Source organism: Neodiprion pinetum, chromosome 5 (genome assembly GCF_021155775.2).
Source record: "Neodiprion pinetum isolate iyNeoPine1 chromosome 5, iyNeoPine1.2, whole genome shotgun sequence".
Lineage (NCBI taxonomy): Eukaryota > Metazoa > Arthropoda > Insecta > Hymenoptera > Diprionidae > Neodiprion > Neodiprion pinetum.
This window is the reverse complement of record NC_060236.1, coordinates 28,264,615-28,277,659: the sequence shown is the minus strand read 5'-3', so window position 1 is coordinate 28,277,659 and position 13,045 is coordinate 28,264,615. Positions and strand designations below refer to the sequence as shown.

Sequence of the window (13,045 nt, the reverse complement as noted above, 5' to 3'; positions counted from 1 at the left end):
TTTCAGTAATTTCCAGAGAAATAATTCCGGTATTATCAAGAATGAAAATGGAATGGAAAAGAAAATTTCGAAGTCCGTGTTTCGTATTTTGTATGTGATTTATAAGAATATTCGGAACCCCAAGTTAGCAAGCGGACGGTTGCGGCCTCACCCGTCTTCCCGCCACCCTGCCGCTCGTTGGATGATAAAAAATCTCGAACTATTCCACGTGCTTACATAATCAAATTTCAATAAGAATATAACTTATAGATATACAATTAAAATAAAAACAAATGTTCAAGTAACAAAATTCTATAGATATACCTAAATATTAATGAACAAATTAAGGAAAATATTTATTCCAGGACGGCGTACTTCTCGATTATTTGTCTAATCTAAAGCTTCTTTTTTTTTTAAATTAACAGTAGAATTTCCTCCAAACTTCAAAAATGGTTACGTAAGAAATTACTTTATTTTCACGATGGCGAAATGTTGGTAGCAGTGTCAGGGATCCAACCCGCAAATCGCATTATTCATCGTTCAGATTCAATCAAGAACTCAGGTGATTTGATGCGTCTCGTAGACAAATACCGATACATTTCAAATTACTCGATAGAATACTTGGCAGCGATCACCTGCCATTATCAATTAATCGCATACTAAGTTGATCGTCACATCATATTTTATTTCTAGGCTAAAACATGCTACGCGGTGGAACCAGGATCTTGTGTAACGCTGTCAAACGAGGCTTTGCAAATGCTCCGGCTCAAGAACCCGCCGTTCAGGCTGCTTTCACTGTTCAAGATCCAAAGGATTTCAACGACCGTGTTAAGAACTCGAAAATCCCGGTGATCATCGACTTCTTCGCGACGTAAGTCCCTCAGGACAGTCTCATGTCTTCCCTGGGTTTTAGGTTATGGAAGCATTAAAAATCAAGGTCGTTTAAACCTTGAGAGTCTAGAAATCAGGGAATTCGACTAAGAATCTAAAACTCGTGATCTAGGAAACTCAAATTAACTGCTGTCTAAAGAATTATTTCCTGATTACATGTCAAATTCAATTTGTTGATTCGTAGCGCAATCAAAATTTCCTTGTGATACTCTGAGAATAATTCCAACATCACCTAATCGTGTTATGTTGGATATAATTATTGCCACATCATATATGCAGTTGATTTTAAAATTGTATGGAGCTTAAGTTTTTGGTTAAGAAGAAACCTCTGAGAGTGCAACAGTTGCAAACCAAAATGCACTTCATATCAACTCACTTATTTCAATTTGTTTTTGAACAGATGGTGTAATCCGTGCCGAATGCTGACACCCAGATTAGAATCTGTAATTGCCGAAAAGCAAGGAAAAATTGTACTGGCCAAAGTTGATATTGATGAAAACACCGATCTTGCCTTGGACTACGAGGTTTGGTCAAGTTTTTACCTCAATGTATTTATTTACACTAGTTTGAAGCGATGAATTATACTCACACGTTTTGCTATCACCCGCTCAAAAAAAAAATAGGTTGAATCCGTCCCGGTCCTCATTGCTATGAAGGATGGTAAGGTTCTGGAGAGAATAGTTGGACTTCAAGATACGGATAAACTACGACAGTTCGTCAATAAGTATGCTGATGCAAAATAATCATCATTAATAAATGCGTAAATTCTTTTAAACCGTAGTCCTTAAAAATGCTCTGGCTTTTCATATGACTAAATGTAATTAGCTATTGTAAACAATGTATATGAATTTATTTAATGATTATACACATCAACATTATATGTTACGTTATTAAAAGAAAAGGAAAAAAGAAGAAACTATCGCAACTAGATTTTCACTCACATTCACTCACTCATTACCGATAAAAATAAATATGTGTGAAATTAGGTAGTCAAAAAAATTACGTCACTGCTATCAATATCTGGTATAAAAAAAATTTACCAAATAGTATAAGAGCCCCCATAGGCCTAAAAGTTTCAATAAAAAGTAAAAATCTTGTATCATCTTTCAAGCCTCTGTGGGGAGTGCTTGAAGGATTTGTCTAGCTCTCAGGTATTCCGAAGTGGCTGTAGCCTCAGTTTCATCTTTATTGCTGGCCACCTGTTCCTCGACTTTCTTTACTACTTGCATCATTTTTTTAACTAGCTGTTGCCTTGCCATTCCTTTGCAACCTTCAAAATATTCCAAAGCTATAGGAAATATCGAGTCTGGCACTGAATTGTGATCGAGCAAATGGTCCATCAGCCATATCTGTCTTAGTTTTTCAAACTTCCAGTCGCTCTTCGCATGCTTCCACTGTAAGTTAAATTAAGTTCTATAGGAACATTAAGGGGCTACCCTGGTCGATTTCGACGACGATATATATATATATTTTTTGCATTTGAGATACCTGAAACTTGATATATGAAGATTTATAAGGCAATGTCAAAATCAACTAGGGCACCTTCTTAGGACTATTAACATAAAAAAATTATAGGCTATCGCAGGTACCTTAGATATATAAGTGATCGCTTTTTGAGCTGCTTCTAATTTACTAGATTCTTTTTGCTCAGCAATTTTCCTCTGCAGCTTCTCCTTCTTCATCTGTCTTTTAGAAGGTTCCTTAGGTTCCTTCGCGGGACTTTCTTCAGTCGATACTCCAGCCTCGTCATCGTTTTCAATTTCTTTGCTGGAAATAGAAGTTCGCTTATTACACGTATCACTATCGTCAGTACAGTTTTGGAGAACGATTCTTTTTCAATAACTAGTTACTAATAAAAACAGAGCGTACCTCGGACGCAATTTCTTCGACTCGATTTCAAACACAGGATCAGTCACTGCCTTTTTTCGTTTTCCTGGCTTCGACTGTTGGTCCTCGACAACCTGCTCCTGTTTATCACTACGTCGTCTTTTTTTACGCCCCGCTTCCTTCTTGTGTGATTTCTCATCGACGTCCATTCAATCTTGATAACCTATTCTCCCTGAAGCAACCGGCCTCGGTGTTGATAACCTTCAAAATCTTGTTCAATCTGTTCATCCGCGTATGTGATGTCCGCGTGTTTCTTTCTCATATTGCATGGTACCGCTCTAGAGGTGAACAGGCAAACATGTAACTTATTTCTGATTGGGTGCGCCACGAACCCTTACGACGCGACGAGGAAGTTAAGAGGAAGTGCGATTTCACGGACGTTTTTTTGTTCCTACCACTACATTCGCGATTGGTTGGTACGACTGCAAGTGAGAGGAGAGAAGCAGCTGGAAATAGCAGTAGATATTTTGTCACGACATTTATGATCCATCAATAGTTTTCGATTTTGTTCCACAATTTGGTACGAGAAGAAAGTAAAATATTCGTATATACAATATACGTAGACACATACGTGAGTAAGAGCTCTCATAACGTATCTTTACACTACACGCAGCGATGAATATATAGTTTTATTATTGCAATATGAACCGATGTTTTGACGACGAAAATACCATCGCCTACACATCACCTCCGACTTACATTCTAGGACTCGTTTTTAAGGCACATTTCTCATGATACGAGTAGCAGAATACGAAGGTATCCTCTTACCGTTCGTTACGTAACAACGTAAATATATACACTCGGCAATATCTTGATGTTTTTGTGACATTCAATCCGCCCTTAACCCCACTGACGATGCGCCAAATTCCGCTATTATTACCGTCGAATATATCACTTGGTATAACGCAATTTCAACAGAAATCATTTCCTCGAGTTAAGTTACGACATTTACAATCGCGATGTCAGCCGTGTATTTTTCAAAGCATAAGACATTTGTATTACTGCCTTTTTGCACAGGAATGACTTTCCCTTTCAGCTACATTGGTGGTGAAGCAAATATTACCAACATAACTTAACCAACATGACGGAGGACATGTTAGGGTCAGACATATGCAGGGTCTGCAGATCCGAAGGTTTGGCGGATAGGCCGCTGTTCCATCCATGCATTTGCACCGGCAGTATTAAATGGATACATCAGGAGTGCTTAGTGCAGTGGATGCGGTATTCGCGGAAAGAATACTGTGAATTATGTGGCTACCGCTTCTCCTTCACGCCGATCTACAGTCCTGACATGCCCAGACGTCTTCCTCTACGAGATGTTGTCGGCGGGCTGCTTTCCAGTATCGTTACAGCTGTCAAATATTGGCTTCATTACACCTTGGTCGCCATTGCATGGCTCGGCATTGTTCCACTCACAGCCTGTCGAACTTATCGTACTCTTTTCAGCGGGTCTCTGGATTTAGTTCGGGTTAGTCATCTAAGTATATCTACGTCCATCCAAATATCTCATGGTTTGGACAAAGAAAATCATTGTATTTTTTTTCTCAGATAATGTCGCTGCCGATGGATATGCTTTCGACAGAAAATTTATCCTCAGACGTGTTCCATGGGTGCTTCGTAGTAACCTGCACTCTTTTTGGTTTCATCGGGCTGATTTGGCTGCGTGAACAAATTCTCCATGCTGGAGGACCCGACTGGCTTGAGAGAGACAATGTACAGTTGCCTCCGGTTGATAACCCTCCTCATCGAGATGGGCAGGATGGTCAAGCAGGACAAGACCAGCCTGCAGATAATCAGCCGCAAGCTCAGGATAACAATAATGTACCTCCCTTTGTTGAAGAACCTCCCATTTTGCAGGAGAGACAACACAATATCGAAGGTTACTTTTAAAATTGATGCAACTTACAATCTTACTGTACGATTGTTGATCAAGAACATTTTTTTTCAAATACTGATAATGTTTCTTTAATATTCACAGAAAACCAACATGATATTCCACTGGATCCCGATATAGGCGAAGGCATACTGAACAATGCTCCCGAAAATCCAGAGGAATATATATTAAACCCAGAAGTTGGTGAAAATAACGTAGGGAATCCAGATGGGGCGCTCAGAGGTGAAGAAGAAGAACCAGTATTTCCTCCCAGGGACGAGCCAGGCATAGATGGTGCCCAGCCCAATGTCCAGGCTGGTGCAGGATGGAGGGCACAAGGTCAAGGCCAGGGGGAGGCTGAAGAGGCAAATTGGAATCCCATGGAATGGGATCGACCAGCCGAGGAACTAACTTGGGAGCGACTGTTGGGATTAGACGGGTCGCTTCTTTTCATTGAGCATGTTTTCTGGGTGGTTTCGTTGAACACTCTGTTCATAATGGTGAGCATAGAGAGATTGAAGATGAACATTGCTATGTTTGAGATGTCTTGAATCAATTACATCACCAATTCATTTTTCATTCTAGGTGTTTGCCTTCTGCCCTTATCACATTGGGCACATCACAATAGCGTGGCTAGGTCTACAAGAACATGTAACAGCCTCGCATTTCGAGGGACTAGTAACAACGCTTTGCGGTTACTGTGTGATCGCCGTTTCTATGGTGGTTTTGCACACACTAGCAGCTCTTCTAGGTTTGCAGCGATCGCAGAGGGTTCTAGGCCTTTGTTACGTTGTCGTGAAGGTCTCTTTATTGTCAGTTGTAGAGATAGGAGTCTTGCCACTAGTGTGCGGCTGGTGGCTCGACATCTGTTCTCTCGCAATGTTTGACGCCAGTCTCAGAGACAGAGAATCTTCGTTCAGGCTGGCGCCTGGAACTTCAATGTTCATTCATTGGCTTGTCGGAATGGTTTACATATATTATTTTGCCTCGTTCATTCTACTTCTAAGAGAAGTTGTGAGGCCAGGGGTTCTCTGGTTTCTCAGAAACTTGAATGATCCGGATTTCTCGCCTATCCAAGAGATGATACATCTACCACTGCTCAGACACGCCAGAAGACTCGTCGCGTCTGCAGTCATATTTGGAACCGTCGTACTACTAGTACTCTGGTTGCCAGTGAAGCTGCTCAGGTGGGGATGGCCGGGATTTCTGCCCTACACCGTCACTGTCCAGAGTGAAGCACAGGTAAACCAAACACCGATTTTCTAATCACAGTTGATGTTATTCATTGAGCAACTCAAAGAAATGATCTTTTTTTGCAAAATTTTCAATTTCTACTGTCAAAACCATTTTATCTAGGTAAGCGAATTATCGCTCGAATTGTTGTTGCTGCAAGTCATTCTTCCCGCGTTGTTGGAGCAGTCACACACCCGTACCTGGCTGAAGGCTTTGTTGCGAGGTTGGTGCAAAGTCGTTGCCTGGTTTCTGGACCTCCAGTCCTATTTACTGAGGGACCAGAGTAACGAGCCAGAGCCTGCGGTGATAGATGAACCTCAGCATCCTCACCTTGCCGCAGCTCATCAAGCTCTTGTACAGAGGGAGAGACCAGTGGGTTACCAGCCATACACCAAGCCGCGATGGTTCCCTGCAAGACTAGTTGGTCTTTTACTATGTGTATGCATATCGCTCGTGATTTCAAGCCTCATCGCAATGACTCTACCTGTATGGCTGGGACGACGAGTAATGGCTCTTTGGATGGTTGGTGCACCCGCACCTTCGCCACCAGTCATGGCACCGACGGTAGCAGCGACTGGTAAGTAACTTTGATCAATATACTTTCAGAGTACTAAAATATCAAATTTTTCAAAATGTTGAATGTACTTTACATTTTCAGACGGAGGCGAAGCTGTTGTTACTCTTTCAGGGAGAGTGCACGAAGTGTATACTGTAGCTTGTGGCACTTACGTGTGCTGGGCTGCAGCTAGAGGATTGGCTCTGGCTTTATCGTGGCTTCCTCGAGGTCGCAGGGCAGTATTGGACAGAATCAAGCACTGGGCAGTCTTGGGATTAAAAGCTTCTGTTGCGTTTGTCCTGCTAGTGGGTGTAATACCCTTACTTTTTGGGCTTCTCCTTGAGTTGGTTGTGGTTGTGCCGTTGAGGGTACCATTGGAACAGAACCCGATTTTATTTGTGTGGCAAGACTGGGCGTTGGGTGTCCTTTACACAAAAATAGCAACTGCTGTGACGATGATGGGGCCTGAGTGGAGGCTGCGATTGGCGATTGAGCGAGCGTACAATGACGGCATCAGAGAGATGGATTTAAAATTCGTAGTCACCGAGCTAGCTGCACCCGTAATTTGCTGCTTTGGTCTGGCACTCGCGATCCCATACGCAGTGGCGTACGGAATTATTCCTCTATTTGTCGCCAACTTACAAACTCAAATATTAATCGCCAGACGTCTTTACCCATTTTTACTATTGGTGAATTTGGTATGCATACTTATAAGCTTTCAAGTACGCCAGTTCAAAAAACTTTACGAACATATTAAAAATGACAAGTATTTGGTCGGACAGCGTCTTGTAAACTATGAACATCGCAACAAAGCGCAACAACAACAACAGCAGCAACAAAGATCTAGCTAACGCTCTGTTTCCTACATTGTGCATAGAGATTAAGGAGAAGAAAAAAAAATGCAACGTAGTAGGCTAGCTTCGTGTACATTCTTAATCAATTAACTAAAACCCTTTATCTTATTCAATTTATAACAATTGATATCTTACGTCAACCATGATTTAATTTTTAATATTCTTAATATATATATTTATGTAAGCCGAACCTAAATAAATTACAAAGACTGTTTCTTTTCCAAAAAAAAGAAAATAGAAAAGAGAACATGATTTTATTGAATGTTAAGTTTCTACTATTGATACATACATATATTTTGCATCTTTTCTTTCCGCAATCAAGCGAAAATTCGTATCTGATGTGTATGGATACTTAGTATTTCTTGTGACAACCAAGTCAAGTAAAATAAGTATTCGCAAGATTAAACAAAGATTAGCCAATATTTCATCACCTTTTCATATGCGATATACAAAATTAATTTTTTATTGGCTCAAGCTTGAGTTTTCCCGACACTACATTATGGAGTTCTTGTACAGTAAAATTTGAAGAAATACAGCATCATATTGTTAAGTGTAAATAACTAAATAAAAATTTATTCGTACGGCCAAATAAGCCTTGAAATCCAATCTCCAAAAGTTGGTATTAAATCAAAGTTTGCTCAAGTGTGGAGTCACCGACTGCAAACGTGTTGAACTACGTCGCGCATTATTGTGAATGCTCTTATATTAAGATCTGATTTCTTATGATTGATTAATTTAAAAGTATCCGTTCATTTCTGAGAATGTTTGGGACTGTGTAATGGAATTGGATAGCTATAATTCTAACTGTATGAACGGCGTTGTAGTTAATTATGGCCCTTACGACATACAGGTGCTGTCAATTTCGTATTCTGGCGTGTGTTTGTCTGATTGTAAAATCTGATATCAATAGCTCGAGGTTGGTGGCGGAAAATAACTTTCTGTTATGAACTTTACATTGATTCAAAAGTCAGAAACTCGGGGCTAATTCATACAGTACAAATATACCGCATTACTCAGTCAAAAACACATATGTTTGTATAACTGAATTTCTGAAACGGGGGGACAATTCATATCTATATCACAGGAACACTGTAGCGTTGTTTAAAAAAAAAAAAACAACCTCTAAAAGTGAAGAAGCTGTTTGCTGCTTCTGTTTTTCTAAAAATTCAGTATTCAGGTAAAACGAAAAAACATATGTATATATTCATAAAACATGATGATAAAAATATACAGTATTTGTTAAGGATACATCAAAATTGCAGAAGTCAATTCATAGCTAAAAAAAATTATCTCGTGAGTATATAATTCTTTCCGAAATTAATTACAATGATTGTGCTATATTCCAGTGAACTGCGTCAATAATTCAAATGGTCATTTATAATGTTTGTACTGAGGCCTGAATATCAAGTGGCATCGGAGCTAGTAACTCTCCGAGTAAACGATTCTTTGCCGGATCTTTGCTGACCCGAACATTTACTATGCTAAATATGTTGATCACCTGCAAATGACGAGTGGAAATTAAACCCAATTGCGCATAGCCTAGTACCGAATATCCAAATCGGGCAAAGGTGATTCAACATTACTATACTTACTTGCGACATATTTGAATCTTTCCAAACAATCGTTACTGTTTGTATATCATCTTCCTCAACGTGATGAACTGAGGCGACCTTTTCCAGCTCAGCAAAGTAAATTCGCAAGTTAATACCCATTTCGTAAAGAATAATATCAATGCTTCGATCTTTCACGTCAAGTGTGATGGCAGTGGTGTTTACGGGCCCTGTAAGACCCAAAAGATAGGTCAGGTACAATTCGCTAGACGCCTCTTGAGCTAGTTTGGCATTGTATTTCTGTCTGTTGCAATTCATTGCTATCCTGCAATTTGTAAGAATAACATTTACGTGTCGATCATGCAGTTCGTAACAATCGTTCCCGGAATGTCGCAGTTCGTACTTTGCAACTTTTGCATTCACTCACATTCAGTAACGCTTATATAAAGATTAATACACCAAAATTGTTCAAGAGAGAGTTACAAAGAGTGGAGATGATTATCCCATTTGTGAATTTTTAATGTTAAAACTTACTCAGCGCATAGACTTGGCGTCCAATTAGGAACTGGTAAAGCGTTCTGAATGGATGCATGCAGTAATCGGTGCACTATGCAATCAGAGTACCTTCTGATCGGCGATGTAAAGTGCGTATAGAGAGGAACATTTAAAGCATAATGTTTCAATGTTTCAGCGTCCATTTTGACTGAGGTACAAAAATATCTGGCACGCTATAAGAGGAAAATTACTGTTTAAAAGACAAAAATAAAAAAAAAACATTGAAATAACCAATCAGATGTAGTTGTGACCCTTATTCGTTAAGCTACATGCGGCTTGTTTAGTCACACCATTGCAGCTGCGACTATCTGCATTCTACCAATTCCCAAAATACTGTTAGGTCATTTTTAAATGAAAAGAATCATACTTACTGCCATGGTTTTCGCGCAAAGAATGTTCATCACAACAGCCCTGCACTTTGCCAGGTAAAAATCTTTGGTACTACCACAGGGATCTGGCTGGTATCGAACTAGACTGGCCTGCAAGGCACCCGCGCTCTCAATATCTATATGGATCCCAAACTTTTCCAGCATTGTCTGAGTCTTGGACAGATTTCGCATTAGAGGGGGCTGATGACAACGCAACAAGGAAACGTCCGGAAAATTTTCATAGAGATGCCTGGCTACAGTCATATTTGCCAGGAGCATAAACTCCTCAATCAACCTACATAGAATAAAAACCGGGAAATTGCAAACGTTAAGCCAAATTTCAAACTAAACTCTAGCGTATATTTGTCTGCTTTGCACCTGTTACTGTCTTTCTGTTCCTCCAGCGTAAACGATATAGGTAATCCTGACTCTCTGTCGACGATTACATGCAGCTTTGGCTGATCTATCCTAAGCGAGCCATTCTCAAACCTTTTTTCCCTCATTTTCACTGCTAGATTATTTAAACTGTTTACAACGGTACACAGTTCTGATATTGTGTAGGAACCTTTGATCACAGGGATTTCGTCATTTGACCACTTTTTAGTGGGGTTCATAATCATAACTTGAGCATGCTCGTAGGAAAACTGACAGCATGAATTGATAACAGTTTTGGCAAATCTGTGCCTGACTATGTCACCTCCAGGTGTCATTTCGAATATAACGGAAAAAGCAAGCTTATCATAGCCTGGCAGAAGAGAGCACACGTTGCACAGTTGTTTAGGCAGCATGTGGTATACATTATCTGACAAATAAATAGTCGTTGCGCGTCGTGCAACTGCCTGGTCCAATGGCGTAAATGCATTCAGGTAATGCGTCACGTCAGCAATATGAACTCCCACCTGTAACGAGCAAGAACTTCATTGAATCAGGATAACAATGAAGGGTAAATCTCGAGAGTATATTAGTTACTTCAAAGTTTCCATTCTCCATGGGACTGCACGACATTGCATCATCCAAATCTGCAGCAGTTGCTGGATCTATGGTGAAAATACATTTTTTTCTCCAGTCTTCTCGTCCATCGATGTCTGTTGCGACAGGCTGGTAGTCACTCGGTGGTAAGTCTTGCGTCAATTCTGTACTGTAGGGTGTCATATCCAGGTCATATTCGAGCACAATTGCGCAAGACTCTGCCCTGAGATCTCCTGTTTTACCTATGCATTTCAGAATTTTTCTGCAATTTAAAAATGCTTTTAGTAGGGTAAGTGATCATGTCGATTTGGTAATTTAGAGAATACAAGATAGATTGTGAAATTAAATTTGCTATTTTCTTTGCTCTATTTTATGTATTTTATTCTACAAAAAAATTATTACTCTCTCTAAATTCAATGCTTGTAACTCATGAGGAACAATTTAAAATCAACACGAATTCATAAAATTTAAAGCAGATTTTTAACGTACAGATAGTCTGCCAACAATGCTATTTCACTTCTTTGTTTCAAATTGCTTCACAACAATACACATACCCATGAGCATATCTGACATCATTCCACGATATGATTTCGGCGGAAAACATAATATTGGCGTAAGATTCTGGATCGCTATAAAAGTTGGGGGGCCAGTAAGTGGAATCAATAGTTAATCGAGGTACTTTATGGTCCCTGGGTGCAAATAGAGCAACCCGATTATTTTTATCAGGCATGACTTTGAGAAACCCAACTGCTTTTCTAGGGTGAATTTTCTCCAATATACAAACAACTGTTGCAGTCTTTTGCGGTTTGTTTGATTTCAAATTACGCCACTTATCCGTAGGATTTATTTTCACGGCAACCAAATCTCCCTCTAGGGCCCTGTTTCTATCATGAATTCCATCTATCAAAATATCCATTTCGTCATTAGGCATCGCAACATAAGCTTCTTTAAAACACTTCGGATTTATCCTTATGTTTCCTTCTACATATTCAATTTCCTTCGAAGTTTGATTAACTAATAACTTTCTTATTAATGTTTGAGGTATGTAATCTGGGAAACTCGTTTTGTTCCCTTTTTTATTCTCCGTGCTTTTACCCGGAGTGCTTGAAACTTTATTTTTTCTTCTATTTCCCCCGGCATCACCAACAGCAATGTTCATGCTGAGATTTTCAGTCTGCCCTCGGATGACTTGTTGGTTTTTACTGAGATGGTTTTTCTTGCACTTTGTTGACAGCTTTTTTTTATTCATTAAGTTCACACCTTGATTCTGGATAATTTGTGGAACAATGGGTGCTTGAATATGATTGACAGCTATCGCATTAGTCTGTTGATATAAAAAAGAATGATTAAACAATATTTTTGTTAAGAAGCCGTAATTAAAATGTGGAATTACCTGCTCGGGGAGCACAGTGTTCAACTTAACGGCAGGTGAGATTTCGGAGTTATTGTCAATACTGTTCGAACCTTGGTTAAAGGCCTTTGGTCTTCTAGGGGGTCTCTTTTTAGGCTGCACTTCTATCTTTTGTAAAGTAGTAGCAAGCATTTGTTCAACATTTATCGGGTTTGGTTTGTTGTTGGCTCGTTTACCTCGGCGAGATTTTTTTGCAATTCCTGAGCTCCCAGACATATTAGCTTGTCCACCGTTGTCAGACATTGTATAATCTTTACGAAATATGTGTTTTCACAAAATTTTGTCACGCCAGCTTGTAAATTCAGTATAAAATAGCAAATGCTAAATATACAATGTGTATAATGGGGAGAAACTAACAAATCGAAAAAATGGTAAAAAAATCCCCTAACCAAAGGCTATACGACTTTGACAGGCACTGTCAGACTTGTTACTGGAATCGATGGCTGAGAAATTTTTCGTAACATTGCGCAATCGAAATATGTTTCCTTTTTCTTTTTCTTTATTATTCTCACGGAATTTTAGGACCACCAGAATGACACACGGCTAGTTTATCTTTCGACCTCATAAACAAAGTGGAGAACCCAGCTGTCACTTTATTCTGTGTTCCCTGACCTTTTTTGCCTCTTGGCCTTATTGACTTTTATTATAGCGACGCCAATGCATGATAGATGAACTTAGCCATAAACTTCCGGCCTTCATCTTCTCATACCAAACAGTGCCAAACTCAACGTCTCTCTACTGTCTGTCCGTGTGTTCACCATGTGTTCATTTATTAACTCCCGGACTGCAGAACAGATTTTTATCTTATTTTCTGTGGTTAGCTACAACGTCTTGTTAGGTTTTAGGCTATATTTCGTTACGACTAGATAAATAGTTTTGTAGATATAATGATATTTGCAGGCTTACTTGGAACGGGATC

At 39.5% G+C, this 13,045-nt stretch overlaps 4 protein-coding genes across 7 annotated transcripts; 2 read left to right on the top strand and 2 right to left on the bottom strand.

Moving 5' to 3' along the window:
* The first annotated feature begins 412 nt into the window (after positions 1 to 412).
* Positions 413 to 1,798, top strand: LOC124220155 (thioredoxin, mitochondrial). Its single transcript, XM_046628649.1, has 4 exons — positions 413 to 541; positions 673 to 850; positions 1,271 to 1,394; positions 1,494 to 1,798. The coding sequence occupies exons 2-4, from the start codon at positions 681 to 683 to the stop codon at positions 1,611 to 1,613; spliced, it is 414 nt and encodes a 137-aa protein (XP_046484605.1). The 5' UTR covers positions 413 to 541; positions 673 to 680; the 3' UTR covers positions 1,614 to 1,798.
* LOC124220154 (cholesin) lies at positions 1,537 to 3,787 on the bottom strand. Its single transcript, XM_046628648.2, has 4 exons — positions 3,526 to 3,787; positions 2,740 to 3,035; positions 2,460 to 2,637; positions 1,537 to 2,264 (listed from the first exon to the last, which is right to left on the bottom strand). Exons 2-4 carry the CDS (start codon positions 2,904 to 2,906, stop codon positions 1,977 to 1,979), a joined length of 633 nt encoding a protein of 210 aa, XP_046484604.1. The 5' UTR covers positions 2,907 to 3,035; positions 3,526 to 3,787; the 3' UTR covers positions 1,537 to 1,976.
* On the top strand, positions 3,165 to 7,520 carry MARCH6 (membrane-associated ring finger (C3HC4) 6). Its single transcript, XM_046628634.2, has 7 exons — positions 3,165 to 3,328; positions 3,794 to 4,225; positions 4,306 to 4,636; positions 4,736 to 5,130; positions 5,216 to 5,872; positions 5,987 to 6,440; positions 6,522 to 7,520. Exons 2-7 carry the CDS (start codon positions 3,839 to 3,841, stop codon positions 7,268 to 7,270), a joined length of 2,973 nt encoding a protein of 990 aa, XP_046484590.1. The 5' UTR covers positions 3,165 to 3,328; positions 3,794 to 3,838; the 3' UTR covers positions 7,271 to 7,520.
* On the bottom strand, positions 6,759 to 12,776 carry LOC124220151 (DIS3-like exonuclease 2). Of its 4 annotated transcripts, none has more exons than XM_046628638.2 (8): positions 12,109 to 12,773; positions 11,270 to 12,039; positions 10,716 to 10,977; positions 10,125 to 10,645; positions 9,750 to 10,041; positions 9,358 to 9,551; positions 8,866 to 9,148; positions 6,759 to 8,771 (listed from the first exon to the last, which is right to left on the bottom strand). In XM_046628638.2, the coding sequence occupies exons 1-8, from the start codon at positions 12,367 to 12,369 to the stop codon at positions 8,649 to 8,651; spliced, it is 2,706 nt and encodes a 901-aa protein (XP_046484594.1). In that variant the 5' UTR covers positions 12,370 to 12,773; the 3' UTR covers positions 6,759 to 8,648. The 4 variants fall into 4 exon arrangements, with proteins under 4 accessions (XP_046484594.1, XP_046484595.1, XP_046484596.1 ...); XM_046628639.2 differs by having other exon boundaries at positions 12,180 to 12,314; XM_046628640.1 differs by lacking the exon at positions 6,759 to 8,771 and having other exon boundaries at positions 8,885 to 9,053; positions 12,109 to 12,776.
* Between the last annotated feature and the right edge of the window lie 269 nt (positions 12,777 to 13,045).